Raw genomic sequence first — 16,634 nt, forward strand, 5'->3', positions numbered from 1 at the left:
GGGGGGGCGGATCTGACAGGGGTCGGGGGGAAATGGGGAGCACGGGGCTGACAGGGGGCGGGGCTGGGGAAGTGAGGGGGGCTGGGGTGGGCTGACGGGGCTGCGGGTCGGGAGTGAGGGGCACTGGGGGCGGGGCTGACAGGGGAGTGAGGGGGCGGGGCTGGGGGGCAGTGAGGGGCGGGGGGAGTGGGGTGCAGTGGGAGGGAAGGGAGGGGGGAGTGAGGGGGCGGGGCTGGGAGAGTGAGGGGCAGTGGGGGGGAAGGGAGGGCGGGGAGTGAGGGGCAGTGGGGGCGGGGCTGACAGGGAGTGAGGGGGCGGGGCTGGGGGGCAGTGAGGGGAGGGGCAGTGGGGCGGAAGGGAGAGGGGGGAGTGAGGGGCAGTGGGGGCGGGGCTGACAGGGGAGTGAGGGGGCGGGGCTGGGGGGCAGTGAGGGGAGGGAGGAGTGAGGGGTAGTGGGGGGGAGGGGGGAGTGAGGGGCAGTGGGGGAAGGGAGGGGGGAGTGAGGGGCAGTGGGGGCGGGGCTGACAGGGGAGTGAGGGGGCGGGGCTGGGGGGCCGTGAGGGGAGGAAGGAGGGAGGGGTAGTGGGGGGGAGTGAGGGGCACTGGGGGTGGGTGTCCCCGTCACTCACCCTGTGACCGTTGCCCCACAGGCCATGGAACAGACCCAGCTGCTGGAGTGGGAGGAGGACGCGGACCCCCCCGGGGGAGAGGCCGACGGGGAAGCGCCTCGGCCCGTGGGGCGGCTGCACCTGCTCAGCAGCAAATATGGGCCGGAGCAAGGTCAGTGGTGCTGGGCAGGGGGCTGGGGCCGGCCCGAGCCACCCGCCCCTGGAGATTTCACCCGCTGTCCTGTGGGATGGTGGGGAGACACCGGTGGTCTGATGGCCCTCGATGGTGGTGTCCCTGGGTTCTCTCCCTGGCTCTGGGAGGCTAGTGGTTGAGGGTGGTTGGAGCCAGGACTCCTGGGTTCTGTCCCCGGCTCCGGGAGGGGAGTGGACTCTACTGGCTCAGCCTGGGCATCAGGACTCCTGGGTTCTCTCCCCCCCAGATTTCTGGATCTACCCCGGGGAGAACGTGGTGGGGCGGCTGCCGAGCTGCCGGGTCTGCCTGCCGGCCCCCTCGGTCTCCAAGGCCCACGCAGTGATCGAGGTCCCAGCGCCAGGCGGGCCCCACCTGCTCTACGACCGGGGCAGCCTGAACCGGACCCGGCGCCAGCGCGGTGTCCTGCTGCCCCACGTCCGCTACAGCCTGGAGGATGGAGACACCCTCATGTTTGGGGACGTGGGCTGCCAGTACTTCCTGCTGCCACCGGGGGGCGCCGACCCCGAGGACTCTCTGGAGGTGCCACCCACCCAGCCCCGGGCTCCCAACACCCTGGCCATTGAGGAGACCCCTGTGCCCAGCAAGAGGATGGGCTATGGGCCCCTGCTGGCCAGGGACTCTGAGGATGAGGAGGAGCTGCAGGGCAGAGGAAGGCTCCTGCACCTGCCAGGGAGCAATGGTGAGTGGGGATTGTGGGGATGGGCCTGTAATGTTATTGTAGACCCTACAATAACAAACCAGCAACCCCACGCATATACTGTTGCTGGTTTGTGTTTTTGTTTGGGCTCCAGCTTCCACCTAAATTACATCCAGCTATTGCATTATTAGGGCAACCCCATGATGTTATGGTAGGCCCTACAGTAAGAAACCAGGCATGGCACAAGTGGGGCTGGGGTGAGGCAGGGCTGCCAGTGATTCTATGTCTGGGCTCCTGTCCTCAAGTTCACACAGATCCCTGGTGTGAAGGGACCCTATGGTATTGTGGTAGACCCTACAATAACAAACCAGCCATGGCATGAGTGTGGGGGACTGGGCATGATTCTGTGTCTGGACTCCTCCCTCTTCCACAGTCTTGGCACTAGGGCAACCCTATAATATTATGGTAGGCCCTACAATACCAAACTAGCCACGGTCTGCACGCAGGGGTCTGGGAGTGAGTCTATATTTGGGTTCCCACTTCCACACAGATTAGGCACAGCCCTGGCAACACCTCCCTATGATATTATGGTAGGCCCTATAATAACAAACCAGGCATGGCATGAGTGTGGGATTCAAAAGTTGAGGGGTTGGGACTGAGTCTGTATGGACTCCCTCTTCCCGCAAGGTTACACACAATCGTGGCACTAGGGTACCTTATGATATTATTATAGACCCTACAATAACAGTAGCCACGTGGGGGCATGAGTTGGGTAGTGGGAGATTCTGTTGAGGCACTCTTCCCCTCCCCTGCCCCCACTCCCCTGGCTATATATACCCTACAATAACAAACCAGTGTTAGTGGGCGAGCGTTCCTGGGTTCTGTTCCTATGGAGTCAGGGCTAGTCACTGGAGCAGGGGAGGGGGTTGGGAGTCAGGACTCCTGGTTTTGTTTGCCTCGTCTATCCCTCTGTACTACAGTAGACCCTACGATAACAAATTGGGGTTGGGAGGGATGAGGGTCGGGAATTCCATGTGTGGGCTACCCCTCTGGTTACTGACAGCGCCAGGCACCCTACGATATTATGGTAGACCCTACGATAACAAACCAGGAGGCAGGCTATGCCCCCATTCTGCGGGTGGGGGAGACACAGGCCTAGATTCCACGTTAACACCCTGTGTCCATCTTGTCCACCAGGCTCTGACTCCTCTTCTGACACTGGCGTCCGTTCCGACGCAGCCGTCTCCTCCCCGGGCGCAACCGTGGTGCCGGAAAGGTAGAGACGGGCCTAGCAGGGGGAGCCACGACTCCGGCTCTGGGAGGGGAGCAGGGTCTAGTGGTTAGAGCGAGGCGGGATGTGCTGCAGGGAGCGGGGCAGGAGGCGCTCTCCTCCGGCAGTCAGTGCTGATCCCAGTGCAGCGCTGTGCTGCAGGGGCTGGGTAGCGGGAGCAGTGCCCTGGGGCGGGCTCAGTAGGGGGCGCTGTGCTGTGGGGCAGGGGGGTCAGTAGGGTGTGCTGTGAGGCGGGAGGCTCGGGGGGTTGCTGGGTGGAGGACTCAGTAGAGGGTGCTGTACTGGGGCGCAGGGTGCTCGGTAGGGACCGCGGGGGGCTCGGTAGGGGGTGCTGCATGGCGGAGGTTCAGTGGGGGGACACTTGCGGGGCGAGGGCTCGGTAGGGAGCGCAGGGAGGGCTCGGTGGAGGGGTGCTGCGCTCAAGGGGGGGGGGTTGGTAGGGAGCACAGGGGGCTCGGTATGAGGTGCTGTGGGGCGGGGGTTCAGTGGGGGGTGCTGCTGGGGGATTGGGGGGGTGCGTGGGGAGGACTCGGTGGGGGCGCTGTGCTCTGGGGCGGGGAGTTCAGTGGGGGGCGCTGCGGGGGGCTCGGTGGAAGTGCTGTGCTGTGGGGCAGGGGGTTGAGTGGGGGGAGCTGTGCTGGCAGGTGAGGGGCTCGGTAGGGGTTGCCGTGAGGGTCCCTGTCGGGGGTGCTGTGCTGAGGGGCGTGTAGTTCAGTAGGGAGCACAGAGGGGCTCAGAAGGGGGTGCTGTGGGGTGGGGTTCAATGGGAGCACTGCAGGGGGCTCGGGAGAGAGCGCTATACTGTGGGGCAGGAGGTTCGGTGGGGAGCACAGGGGGGCTCAGAAGGGGGTGCTGTTCTGAGGGGCAGGGGACTCAGTAGTGCTGACTCGGTAGGTTCCGGTGGGTTCTGACCCCCCGCTGTTCTCTGCCTCCCAGCGACGAGGAAGGTGGTGAGATCCCTGATGCCCCCTGTCCCTCCCTGCGCCTGAGCTACGGCAGCGAGCGGTCCCCCGGCCCGCCGGAGAACGGAGTCGCTGCCCTGGGTACCGAGCAGCCCAGGGCCACAGGGGTGGTTGGGACGGACCCGGAGCCTGCGCTGGCCGCCTGCCACTTGGTCAAGGGGCCTGGCCACATGGGCATCGCCTCGGGCACGGGGCCGGGAGCAGCTGTCAGGGGCCTGGGGAACGGTTGCCCTGCTGCGGTGGGCAGCGTTACAGATGTGGAGGAGGAGGTACAGCATCCAGATGTTGTGCAGAAGAACCATGGACCTGCTCTCTTGGGGGACAGCGATACAGATGAGGAGGAGGCTGTGGAGAATCTAGATGTTGTGGATCCAAAGTGCCACCCACCTGCCATTGAGATGGGCAGTGATACAGATGTGGAGGAGGAAGCAGCACAGAATCCAGATGTGCATCCAAAGGACCATCAGCTTGCTGGAAATGGGGACAGCGATACAGATGTGGAGGCACCACTGGAGAATCCAGATGTACTGCAAGGAATGAAGAGCCAGCGTGCTGCCCCTGGGGACAGCGATACAGATGTGGAGGGGGTTGGTGTGAATCCAGATGTGGGTCCAACGAGCCATCAGCCCAGCATTGAGGTGGACAGTGATACAGATGTGGAGGAGGAGGCAGCAAATAATCTAGATGTGCAGAAGAACCATCGACATACTGTCCCTAGGGGCAGAGAGACAGATGTGGAGAGGGGAGTGGAGAATCCAGATGTGCATCCTAAGAGCCATCACTCTGCCAAAAATGGGGAGAGCGATACAGATGTGGAGGAGGTTGCAGAGAATCCAGATGTTGTACAGAAGAGCCATCAGCCCGCCATTGAGGTGGGCAGTGATACAGATGTGGAGGAGGAGAAAGCAGAGACTCCAGTGGTTGTACAGAACAACCATCAACTTGTTTCCCCAGGGGGCGGAGATGCAGATGTGGTACGGGTGGTGGGAAAACCAGATGTGCGACAAACGAACAATGAGCTTGCTGCCCCTGGGGACAGTGATACAGATGTGGAGGAATCTGATAGAAATCCAGATGTTGTCACAGCAAAGAGCCATCCCCTTGCTGTTGATGTGGGCAGTGATACAGATGTGGAGGAAGAGGAGGCAAAGAATCCAGATGTTGTAACGAAGCATCAACATGCTCTCCCTGGAGACAGAGATACAGATGTGATGGGGACAATGGGGAAACCAGATGTGCATCCTAAGGGCCATCGGCCTGTAGAAAATGAGGACAGCGATACAGATGTGGAAGACTCCATGGGGAATCCAGATGTTGTACAGAGGAGCCATCAGCCCACCGTGGAGGCAGGTGACGATACAGATGTGGAGGAGGCTGAGGAGAAATCAGATGTTGGACGACAAAGCAACCCTTTGCCTGTTGCCACTGGGGACAGCGATACAGATGTGGAGGAGAATCCAGATGTTGGCCAACAGACGCTCCACTTGCCTACAGCCAGTGGAGACAGCGACACAGATGTGGAGGGGGCTCCCGGGGTAGAGTTCGAGCAGGAGCCAGGTCCTGTCGGGGGCCCAGCCCAGGCGGGTGGGGAGGAGCCACCTGCTCCCCAGTCCCATGTCAGCCCAGAGACCAAGTTGATGGACACCGAGGGGAACAAGGAGCCAGCGTGGGGACCAGCCCAGCCTGGAGACGACAGCGAGACGGATGTGGAGGGTAAATCTGGGGGAGACAGGCCCTGCACTCTTGTCCCGGATGCCTGGGTCCCGTTCCCTGCCCCGGTGTCCGGCTTCCTAGGGGTGAGCACCCTGCACTGCCATCCCGGACGCCTGGGTCCCGTTCCCTGCCCCGGTGTCCGGCTTCCTAGGGGTGAGCGCCCTGCGCTGCCATCCCGGACGCCTGGGTCCCGTTCCCTGCCCCGGTGTCCGGCTTCCTAGGGGTGAGCGCCCTGCGCTGCCATCCCGGACGCCTGGGTCCCGTTCCCTGCCCCGGTGTCCGGCTTCCTAGGGGTGAGCGCCCTGCGCTGCCATCCCGGACGCCTGGGTCCCGTTCCCTGCCCCGGTGTCCGGCTTCCTAGGGGTGAGCGCCCTGCCCTGCCATCCCGGACGCCTGGGTCCCGTTCCCTGCCCCGGTGTCCGGCTTCCTAGGGGTGAGCGCCCTGCACTGCCATCCCGGACGCCTGGGTCCCGTTCCCTGCCCCGGTGTCCGGCTTCCTAGGGGTGAGCACCCTGCACTGCCATCCCGGACGCCTGGGTCCCGTTCCCTGCCCCGGTGTCCGGCTTCCTAGGGGTGAGCACCCTGCACTGCCATCCCGGATGCCTGGGTCCCGTTCCCTGCCCCGGTGTCCGGCTTCCTAGGGGTGAGCGCCCTGCACTGCCATCCCGGATGCCTGGGTCCTGTTCCCTGCCCCATTGTCCGGATCCCTATGGGTGAGCGCCCTGCACTGCCATCCCGGATGCCTGGGTCCTGTTCCCTGCCCCATTGTCCGGATCCCTATGGGTGAGCGCCCTGCCCTGCATGCTGGGATGGGATCAGGCGCGTCGGTTTCACCTGGAGTTTCCGCTCTCCTTCCCCTTCCCAGATGACGCTGATTTTGCCCTGCAGGCCACGCAGTGCTACCTGGTTGAGGAGACCCCGTCCTCGGGGGCAGAGGCCGCCAGAACCCCCGCGGCAGCAGGTGGGACTCCTGGGTTCCATCTCTGGCTCTGGGAGGGGAGTGGGGTCTAGCGGTTAGAGCTGGAGGGGGGAGCCAGGACTCCTGGGTTCTGTATCTAGCTCCATCTTGCTGTGTGACCTCTGGCATGTCCCTTCCCCTTTCTGTGCCTCAGTTTCCCTCCATGACCTAGAATTAGTCCCTCCCTCTGGGCAGGCGATCTGTGGGGTTGTGTGGCCGTGAGCTGTGAAGGATCCTGGGTAATTCCTCTTTCCACAGATTCAGGGAGCGGCCTAGAGGAGGAAGCCACCCAGACGTTTGTCTTCAGATCGCCCCTGCCTGCAAAAGGTGAGTTGGGGGGAAATCCAGCCCCCATGATCACAGCCCCCCTCAGTGTCTCCTCCCGGGGGTGGCTCCCTCTGGTGGCCAGACAAGGCAGCTCCGTTTCCATGGCCCTACTGGGCTGAGAACTCACCAATGTATGTATTGTTCACCAGAGGGGCAGAGTTAGTGACCCCCCCGGGGGTGGGGCCTCAGACAGGGTGGAGTCAGTGACCCTTGGGGGCGGGGCCTCAGGCAGTCACCCTTCCCCCACCAATTCCTGCTGTCACTCTGATCCCTTCGCAGGGTCCGTGATGTCGCCCCCTGCTGGCCCAGCCCTGCACCCTCCAGGTGAGCACAACGGGCCCCTCGCTGGGGTTGCGGCGCTCAGGGAACGGGGGCTTGGGGGGGGCAGAGAGGAGACCTGTCTAGAGCCGCCATCTTGGATTTCACGGTGGGGTGGTGGAGGAGGGGTTGCTAAGGATTCCGGGAAGCGCGAGAGCTGCCGCCCTGACTGGTCTCCCCACCTCCGTGCCAAACTGGGCCGAGCCACCCAGTGCTGACTGGAGTGATTAGAGCAGGGGGCTGGGAGCCAGGACTCCTGGGTTCTCTCCCCGGCTCTGGGAGGGGACTGTGGTCTAGTGGTTAGAGCGGGGGGGCTGGGAGCCAGGACTCCTGGGTTCTATCCTCATCTTCTTCCCCTCTCTCCTCCCCACCCTCAGTCTGCACCTCTTCAGAGAAGGAGGAGGACTCGGACGAGGATCTGTACGTTGTGGAGGCGACTCAGTCGTTCTGCGAGGACCCCGGGCTCCACTCGGACCAGCCCACCCAGCCCTTCATCCCCGAGGAGGACACCCAGCTGCTGCCCCGCCCCCCGCCACCAGGGGGAGCCCTGTCTGAGCCCGCCGTACCCGCCCCGGCCTCTGGGGGGCTGCTGCTTGGCACCCAGGACCCCGCAGTTGCTCCCCTCAGCCCCAAGGAGGAGTCAGAGCCCCCTGGCGGGGCACTGCCAGCAGGGGGCGCCGGGAGGGAGCCGCCGGAGGAGGAGGAATCCCAGCCCGTGCGCCTAGTGCTGAGCGCTCCCCGCAGGCCAGCCCTGGCGCTGCAGGGCGAGGGCGGGTGGGCAGGAGCGGAGCCCGGGGGCAGCAGCTCTGGGCAGCGCCTGAGAGGGCAGGGTGAGTGTGTGACACGCCTGGGGCGACATGCCCCGTGCTGTGTGTGTGCGACATGTCCAGTGCGACCGTGCTCTCTGTGTGTGAATGTGTGTGTGACACGCCTGGGGCGACATGCCCGGTGCTGTGTGTGTGCGACATGTCCAGTGCGACCGTGCTCTCTGTGTGTGGATGTGTGCGAGACACACCTGGAGTAGTGGTGCTCTGTGTGAGACACTGTGTGTGTGTGAGACACTGTGTGTGTGGGTGACACTGTGTGTGTGTGCAAGTGACACCTTTTGCAAGGAGGGGGGGTGTTGCTGGCAGTCACATGATGTGTCTTGGCGGGCAGCGACATCTAGTGGCAATGAAGGGAATTGCAGTAGCTGAATGGAATTAATTCATCCTCTTCTCCAGGTGGCCCGGAGGCTGCGGAGAGACGGGCGACCCCAGCGGCTGTCGAGGTCACGGGGGCTGGGCCCCACCCCGCGGGGGCACGGCCTGAGGATGCTGGGAAGGTGAGCAGGGGCTGGCGCCCACTCTTCAGAGCCGGGGACAGAACCCAGGAATCCTGGATCCCAGCCCCACAATCTCTTTCTCTCTCTCCCCCCACCCCCGCCTCCCCCAGGTCCCAGAGGCTCATCCCAGTCCCTCCACCTCTGTGAGGCGCCGAAGCCTGCGATCTGCTTCGGTTCCTGCTCCCCCACCGCCAGCCCCTGCCCTGGAGAGGCGGAGCCAGCGAGGTGGGGCGGAGAAGGCCGTGGGGTCCAGAGAGCCCAGCCAGCCCACCCCGGCCGCCCCCCAGCGTAGGGGCCGGCGCCAGCTCTGCAGCCCGGCCGTGTACATGGAGGCGCCGGAGCCGGGGAGTGTCGAGGAGGCGGAGCAGCCCGGCCCTGTGAAGAGGCCCAGGAGGGCGGTGCGGACTCAGGACCCCCCCACGGAGCCAGAGGCCTCGAGCCAGGGGGCTCCAGGCCGGGCCCGGAGATCTCGGGGGGCTGCAGGCACGGAACCGTCCCCAGCCGACGAGCCCATGAGGGGTTCGGGGGGAGCAGAGCCGGAGGTGTCGCAGGGCCGAGCCCGACGGTCCCAGGAGCCGGCCTCCAGGAGGAGGGGGGCTGCAGAGCCAGCCAGGGAGGCCCGAGGCAAGCGGAGAGGGGCGGCCACCCCGGATCCGCCTCCAGCACGAGGCGAGGGACAAGCGGGCGGTGCTGCGGCCCAAGAGGATGCTGGGAGCGACGCCAGAAAGAGGCAGGTGTGTAACAGGCCACTGGGCAGGACTGGCAGGGCTGGGAGAAAGTCCCCACTCAAGGGTCAGGTCCCACCCCTCAGTTGCTATGGATGGGGCCTGGCCACTGGGCGGCGGGGCCTAATATGCTATGGGTGGGGTCTGGTACCAGGGGACAGGGAGTACAGATTGGCTAGGGTTGTTTGCAAAATGGGCGGGGTGTAATTTTCTGGGGGCGAAGCCTGATAGGGAGGGGGAAGTCCATTGCTGGGGTGGACTCGAGGGGCAGGGCCTCTCCTGCTGGGGGGTGGGACTATGGGGGTGATCTAAGTCGCTGGGGGGTGGGGTCTGTCAAGGGGTTGGTGGGGAGATCTCCTTGGGGTGGGTGTGGTGGGCAGGATGGGGGGGGCTATAAGTGAGTCTCACTCACCCCATTCCCCCTGCAGGAGGCGCCGGTCCCCCCATTGCGCCGCCAGAGCACGGAGAACAAGGTGGAGGGGCTGCGGGCCAGGGCCCCTCGCCGATCCCAGGGGGCAGCCGGCGGTACGGCCTCCCCCAGGGTAAGAGAGCCCAGGACTGGGGGGTGGGGAGGGTGGGACACGGGGGCCCTTCCCCTCTAGGGGGTGCCAACTCCCACCCCACCCCAAGTATCTCCCAGCTCTGGGTTCTATCCTGGCTCGGAGAAGGGAGCATAGTGGGGACGACAGAGACTGTGTAGAGCCATCTATAGATTATATATAATCTGCCCCCCTCCGGGGGGACACACAGAGTTCTCCACCTTCTCAGAGGCGGTGGGCTCAGACTTCAGCCCTGGGGCTTCGGGCTCCGTCCCCCCCAGCTCCCCACCCCTTCCCATGGCCTCCAGGGTTTAATTTGTCGCAACAAATCTGCTGGGAAAAGTGATATTCGTCAGTTCGTTAATATCACATTTCACAGCAGACTTAGCAGCTCGCTGGGAGATTGTGAACAGTGATAGTAACAACAAGTGTCACTTCTCACAGCAGGAGACCACTAGCTAACAAACCAAAAACACCCCCCCCCCACCCTCCTCCAAAAAGTGCAAAGCACCTTATTTGTGTTTCTATTTTGTGTTGGTCCAGTAAAGAATAGAGGCAACTCTACGTTATTTTTATTATTGAGTCAGGAAAAAATCCTGCATGAATCAATGACCGGGATGGGGATGTTTGGTGCATATTTATTTGTTTTTCCTAATGTTAATTAAGCGTTTTAGGAAAAATGGGCAGAGTGGCCACCAGCAAGGGTTGCAGGCCACCAAAAATGTGTCGTGAGAACCCCTGAGGAGGTTAATTTGTGGCCGTGGTGCTCTTGTGATGTGCTGTCTGCGGCTGTAGCTCGTGTACCTGTTGTGTGTGTCAATTCGCTGCCATGACACCCTGGTGGTCGGTTGTTGCTGTGGCCAGCAATTCCCCTCAACGCTTTATTTTTAGCTCCCCTCAACACTCGGGGTTTCCGTTGGGCTGTTTGTTCAGAGTCCAGAGGCCCCCTGCCCTGTGCTAACTGCTGGGGCCGACGTGGGGCAGGACACGGCCCCTCAGGTCCTCGCACGGCTGCTGAATATGGTGCAACTGCTCTGGAGTGGAAGTGGGTGGTCAGGCTGTACCAAGTTAGGGTGTGGGGGGCGGCTGTACCCCAAACTTTAACAGTCCTAATGGGAATGTACCAAGCCACAAGGGTGGGGTAGGAGAGGACTTTACCATGGTGCCTTGCTGTGGGGAGGGGATGAGGAACCTGTACCAAACAGCCCTCCCACCCCACCCCCGGGAGTTGGGGTGGGAGGGGTCGTACCAAGTTACCCTGCCCAGGGGTGGGTGTGTGTGTGTGTGTGTGTGTGTGTGTGCGCGTGTGAGTGAGGGGACCGTACCAAACAGCCCTGCCCCTGGTGGTGGGGAGGGGTCATACCAAGTTAGCCTGCCCCTGGGCGGGGTGGGGAAGGGACTATACCAAGCCACCCTGGTTCCGAGGGGCGGGGATGGGCTGGTCCATGCTGACTGTGCTCCCCTCCCCCAGGTGCTGTTCACGGGGGTGATTGACGAGGCGGGTGAGCGGGTGGTCTCGGCGCTGGGCGGGGCGCTGGCCCGGTCCGTCTTCGACTGCACCCACCTGGTGACGGACCGGGTGCGCCGCACGGTGAAGTTCCTGTGCGCCCTGGCCCGCGGGGTGCCCATCGTCACGCTGGACTGGCTGGACAAGGTACCGCCGGGGGGAAGGGGCAGGGTGTGTGTGTGAGGGGGGGCAGGGTGGAGGGAGTGATTGGGGCGATGGCGGGGAGGAAGCGACATTGGGGGGCTGCCCCAGGTGACGCTGCCCCCCCGTTCCCCTCCCCCAGAGTGGGCGCAGCGCCTGCTTCCTGTCGCCCAGCGGCTTTCTGGTGCGGGACGCGGAGCAGGAGCGAAACTTCCACTTCAGCCTCGCCCAGTCGCTGCAGCGAGCGCGCAGGGGGGCCCTGCTGCAGGTGAGACCCCCCCCCCATCCACCCCTCTGACTCTCCTGGCACCGCTCAGGGGGCCCTGCTGCAGGTGAGACCCCCCCCCCGTCCACCCCTCTGACCCCACTGACACCCCACTGCACCATGCCGGGGGGCCCTGCTGTTGAGACCCCTGCTCCCCCACACTGTTCACCACGCAGGGGGGCCCAGCTGCAGGCTAAACCCCACTGGCTCCCCCCAGCATCCACCCCCCCACTGGCCCGTCGCAGGTGAGACCCTCTGAACCCACTCACCCCCCCACCAATCACCTCCCCACCATCCACCACACTGGGGGGTGAGGGGCGGGGCAGCTGCAGGTGCGTCCAGACTGATCCTCCCCACACACTCATGCCTTAAGCACCCAGGTGGACCCATCTGTGCAGGATGCCGCCTGCAGGTGGCGCTGTCACGAGCGCCTCGCCTTCGAGGTCTCAGCTGTGGACACATGGTCCCTGGGCTTAGCTGCCTCCCCTGCCCCTCACTGGCTCCGCCCCTTCCACAGGCTCCGCCCCTTCCCTCAGCAGGGGATGGGTCAGTCACAGCCTTGCCCCCCTCCCCCAGGGCTACGAGATCCACGTCACCCCCAACGTCAAGCCGGAGCCCGAGCACATGAAGGACATTATCCAGTGCAGCGGGGGGGTCTTCCTGCCCCACATGCCTCGGACATACAAGGTGAGGGGGGAGTGAGGGGCACCGGCAGAGCTGGGAGAGGGGCTGCGGGGCGGCAGTGAGGGGTGGAGGGAGGAGGGGAGGAAGTGAGGGGCGCAGGGGGAAGGGGGCTGCGGGGCAGCAGTGACAGAAGGGGCTGCGGGGCAGCAGTGACAGAAGGAAGGGGGGCTGCGGGATGGGAGTGAGGGGCACAAGGGTCTGCAGGGGGATTGAGGGGTGCAGGGGGAGGACGGCTGTGGGGCAGGAGTGACGGAAGGGGGGGCTGCGGGATGGGAGTGAGGGGCACAAGGGTCTGCAGGGGGATTGAGGGGTGCAGGGGGAGGACGGCTGTGGGGCAGGAGTGACGGAAGGGGGGGCTGCGGGACGGGAGTGAGGGGCACAGGGCTCTGCAGGGGGATTGAGGGGTGCAGGGGGAGGACGGCTGTGGGGCAGGAGTGACGGAAGGGGGGGCTGCGGGACGGGAGTGAGGGGCACAGGGCTCTGCAGGGGGTTTGAGGGGTGCAGGGGGAGGACGGCTGTGGGGCAGGAGTGACGGAAGTGAGGGGCACAGAGGGAGGTGTGGGGGGGAGGAGGGCTGCAGGCGGCAGTGACGGAAGGGGGGCTGCGAGGCGGGAGTGAGGGGCACGGGGAGGGGGGCTGTGGGGCAGGAGTGATGGAAGGAAGGGGGGACTGCGAGGCTGGAGTGGGGGAGGGGCTGCGGGACGAGGCTGGAGTGAGGGGGGAGGGGCTGCGGGACGGGAGGGAGGGGACTGTGGGGAAGGGAGGGGCACACAGGCGGGTGCTGGGGGTTGGGCGTGAGCAGGATTTAACCCTTTCAGGACAAGCGCATCATCATCTCCTGCCCCGAAGACCTGCCCCGCTGCCGACCCGCCCTGAGCGCCCGGCTGCCCGTCGCCAGCACCGAGTTCATCCTGACGGGCATCCTCCAGCAGGCTGTCGACCTGGCCACCTACCGCCTGGACGGGACGCCTGCCCCGCCCCCGCCCAGCGCCACTGCCCCTGCCACCCGGGCGAGCAAGAGGAAGGGGGCGTCGGGTCCTGCCCCCGCCCCACCCAGGTCTGCCAAGAGGCGGCGCTGAGGGGTCAACAGGCCTTGACCTTGGACCCACAAGCCTTAACCCTGTAAATACCCCGCTTTTCTAGCAGCAATAAAGTCATTTTGAAATAAAAATAATGCGGCTAATATGGGGCCTTTTTCCTCTGGGAGGCACCGGCTCCCTTCTGGGCCCAGGGCAGGGACTGGCTGGCTCAGGGGGGCAGGGAATGGGGCACGGGGCCTGTCCCATCTAGGGTGCGCCAGCTCCCATCTGGCCCCAGGGTGAGGACTGGCTGGCTCAGTGGGGCAGGGAATGGGGCACGGGGCCTGTCCCATCTAGGGTGCGCCAGCTCCCATCTGGCCCCAGGGTGAGGACTGGCTGGCTCAGGGGGGCGGGGAATGGGGCACGGGGCCTGTCCCATCTAGGGTGCGCCAGCTCCCATCTGGCCCCAGGGTGAGGACTGGCTGGCTCGGGAGCGGGGAATGGGGCACGGGGCCCGTCCCCTGCTGTTGCATTGACGTCACCAGAGTGTGTTCAGAAGCAGGGTGCTGTTGTGACTGATTGTTCTGTCCTGCACCTTGCACTGCCTGTGGTGCCCGGGTGGCTCGGGCCGGGGGGGAAGTCAGGCTAGCACTAGATTTAACCCCCCCCCCTTCTGTCCTGCCCATTCACACCCCACGTTGGCTCTGTAGGCCTCAGTTATGACTCAAGTGGTCAGGAGGCCGAAGGCCCCAGGGTCCCAGGAGGTGTGGGGGGGAGCAGCCCCGATGGTGATGCTCCAGAAACCAGTTTTTCCCTCTCAGCCATTTTCTTTAAGGACCCCAAGAGGGAGTGGGGGGCAGAGCAGCTCATCCCCTCGTTATTCTGTCTCCCAATTTCAGCTAATTTCCCACGCACCAAGTTTGGTTTATTAATTTTCAGTCCTCAGTTCCTCTTGGCTGCCAGGCGTGATCCCTGCCCAGCCTGTGCGTTCTGGCTGGAGGCGCGTTCGCTTTGGACTCATTTCGTTTTTCTGTTTCCCTTTCGTCTGCTTCCCGTCAGTGTTGCCGGGGGCTGAGGACGTTTTTGTGACTTTCACTCACAGTTCACAGCTGAGCTCGCAAGAAGGGTAAATGGGTTGGGCCCGTTACTGGAGCCCAGGACAGAGGATGGGCCTGGGTCCCCCAGCCAGCCCGGGAAAGGGGGTGTGAGGCTCCCCTGGACATAGGAGGATAAGGATGGTTCAAAGCCCTGCAAGGGGGGAAGGACCATGGGGCGACGGCCAGCTGGAAAGACGCTGGGTTTTGTGGTGTGACTAAAGCCTGACCTGGCTGAAGGGCCGAGTTGCAAGAAGAGACTAAAGTGATTGTCAGCAGGGGGCGCCGGAGAGGGGAGAACCATTATGCCATGCCCAGCCAGGAGGGGGCACCAGAGAGGAGAGAGTGGCTATGCCATGCTTGGCCATGGGGAGACGCACCAGCGGTGAGGTCACATTTCCACACAGGTGTTTGTGTGGGAACAGTGCCGGCATGAGCAGGGTTGAAAGACGAGGATCAGATCCATGTAGTGGGGAAGGTCAGTAAAAGACGGTTACTCACCTGTGTAACTGTTGTTCTTCGAGATGTGTTGCTCATCCCCATTCCAATTAAGTGTGTGCGCGCCGCATGCACGATCGTCAGAAGATTTTTACCCTAGCAACACCCGGTGGGTCGGCTGAGGCGCCCCCTGGAGTGGCGCCCTTATGGCGCCAGATATATGCCTCTGCCGACCCAGCGCCCCCTCAGTTCCTTCTTGCCGGCTACTCCAACAGCGGGGAAGGAGGGCGGGTTTGGAATGGATATGAGCAACACCTCTCGAAGAACAACAGTGACAAAGGTGAGTAACCGTCTTTTCTTCTTCGAGTGCTTGCTCATCTCGATTCCAGTTAGGTGACTCCCAAGCCTTACCTAGGCGGTGGGGTCAGAGTTAGATGTCGCGGCGTGAAGGACCGCTGGGCCAAATGCCACATCATCCCTGGACTGCTGCACTATGGCATAGTGGGAAGCGAAGGTATGCACGGATGACCAAGTTGCCCCTCTACAGCTACCCTTAGCTACCCTGAGCTGCAGACCACCTGTAGAATAAATCTTGTGCCCGAACAAATCCAGGCGCCTCGCGTCCTTGGACTTCGGGGTGGGCGCTTGTTGGCCATGTCTCTCCCTCTCGTTTACAGACTGTACAACGAGGGAGCAAGGTTGGGGGTGGACATACAAATATTCATAATCCTTAGAGAGCACCATGTATGTCCTCTCCACCCCTCTGGCCGTGGGAGGGATAGACGCCGGGGACTGCCAGATCGTATTGGCATTAGCCTGAATGGTCTGAATGGACGGTAAGGCTACACGTGTGCGAGCATCGGCCGATTAAAATGTCCACCACAGGATCCTCAACTTCCACCACCTCCTCCACCTGTAGGTTCATGTTCTGTGCCACCCTACGCAGCAGCTCCTGGTGTGCACGAAGATCTATAGGTGGTGGGCCAGAGGAGGACGTGCCTGCCATGGCCTATTCAGGCGAGGATGAGGAGGACAATCCCTGGACTAGTGGATCCTGGGGAAGGTCTGGTTGAGGATCTGGTTGCCCTAGGTCCACCCCACTAGGGGCATGAGCCTGTTCAGGTGGCAGGGCGGTCGCCTCCGAGGCTATCGGGAGGGGACGGCTCACAGTGGCCTCAGGCACCCAAGGCTCCGAATGAGCCGAGCGAGAAGCGCCTGAGGGGACACTTTGGGCTTGGTGGTATGCCCAAGGAGTCCAGAAGGACCATTGTGGGGGTCCCTGGTCAGGGTCCTGTCCTTCATCCGGCCCCTGGCTAGCGCCATCCGCGTCTTGGCCCTGGATGTGGTAGCCACTCGCCGCTTGGGATGACGTCGAATTTGGACATGAAGGCCAAGGTGGTGCTGAACACGCCTGCTGCGTTGAACCGTCACGCTGTGTCAGTCCGCGCCTGGGAGCTGGGGACCGGCGCCAGGGTCCCGAGTGGTACCGGGATCGGGACCGACGGTCATAACGATGCCGGGAGGCTGATCTAGATCTCGACGAGGACCGACAGTGCGGATGGTGCCGGGATCGGCTGCGAGATGATCGGTGCCAGGACCGGTGCTGGGAGCTGGATCAGTACCGATCATACCGAGAGGGAGACCTTCGGGAGGCGGAGCGGCGCCGTGAGTACGACCGACGCCGAGATGGGGATCGGTGCCGAGACCGCGACCTGGACCGAGACCGAGATCGGTGCCGAGCTGTCTCACTCTGCGATGGAGGTCGCATGAAGGCTGGCTTCCCTATAGATGGAACAGTCTGCACCGGCGGTGCTGGAGGGTGAGATGATCCAGGCTCAGTTAGTGCGATCAGGTCGCAAGCGGTGGAGGT

At 63.5% G+C, this 16,634-nt stretch overlaps 1 protein-coding gene across 3 annotated transcripts in view; it reads left to right on the forward strand.

Annotated features, from left to right (window-relative positions):
• Positions 1-13,396, forward strand: part of LOC101937371 (mediator of DNA damage checkpoint protein 1-like) — a 22,179-nt gene extending 8,783 nt beyond the window's left edge. The window contains exons 2-16 of one of the 3 annotated variants that reach the window (XR_010591800.1): positions 651-780; positions 1,049-1,501; positions 2,657-2,735; positions 3,687-5,425; positions 6,291-6,386; positions 6,642-6,710; positions 6,990-7,034; positions 7,406-7,858; positions 8,252-8,352; positions 8,463-9,086; positions 9,506-9,619; positions 11,088-11,270; positions 11,407-11,596; positions 12,106-12,216; positions 13,032-13,048. Coding sequence is in view for 2 of the 3 variants with exons in the window: in XM_065563111.1 (XP_065419183.1) it covers positions 654-780; positions 1,049-1,501; positions 2,657-2,735; positions 3,687-5,425; positions 6,291-6,386; positions 6,642-6,710; positions 6,990-7,034; positions 7,406-7,858; positions 8,252-8,352; positions 8,463-9,086; positions 9,506-9,619; positions 11,088-11,270; positions 11,407-11,532; positions 12,106-12,216; positions 13,032-13,292 (4,581 nt within the window). In the remaining variant the exon portion in view is untranslated. Of the gene's footprint in view, positions 1-650; positions 781-1,048; positions 1,502-2,656; positions 2,736-3,686; positions 5,426-6,290; positions 6,387-6,641; positions 6,711-6,989; positions 7,035-7,405; positions 7,859-8,251; positions 8,353-8,462; positions 9,087-9,505; positions 9,620-11,087; positions 11,271-11,406; positions 11,597-12,105; positions 12,217-13,031 lie in introns of all 3 variants that reach the window. The other 2 variants (XM_065563111.1, XM_065563112.1) reach the window with 2 other exon arrangements.
• The last annotated feature ends 3,238 nt before the right edge of the window (positions 13,397-16,634 follow it).

Source organism: Chrysemys picta, chromosome 12 (genome assembly GCF_011386835.1).
Source record: "Chrysemys picta bellii isolate R12L10 chromosome 12, ASM1138683v2, whole genome shotgun sequence".
Taxonomy (NCBI): domain Eukaryota; kingdom Metazoa; phylum Chordata; order Testudines; family Emydidae; genus Chrysemys; species Chrysemys picta.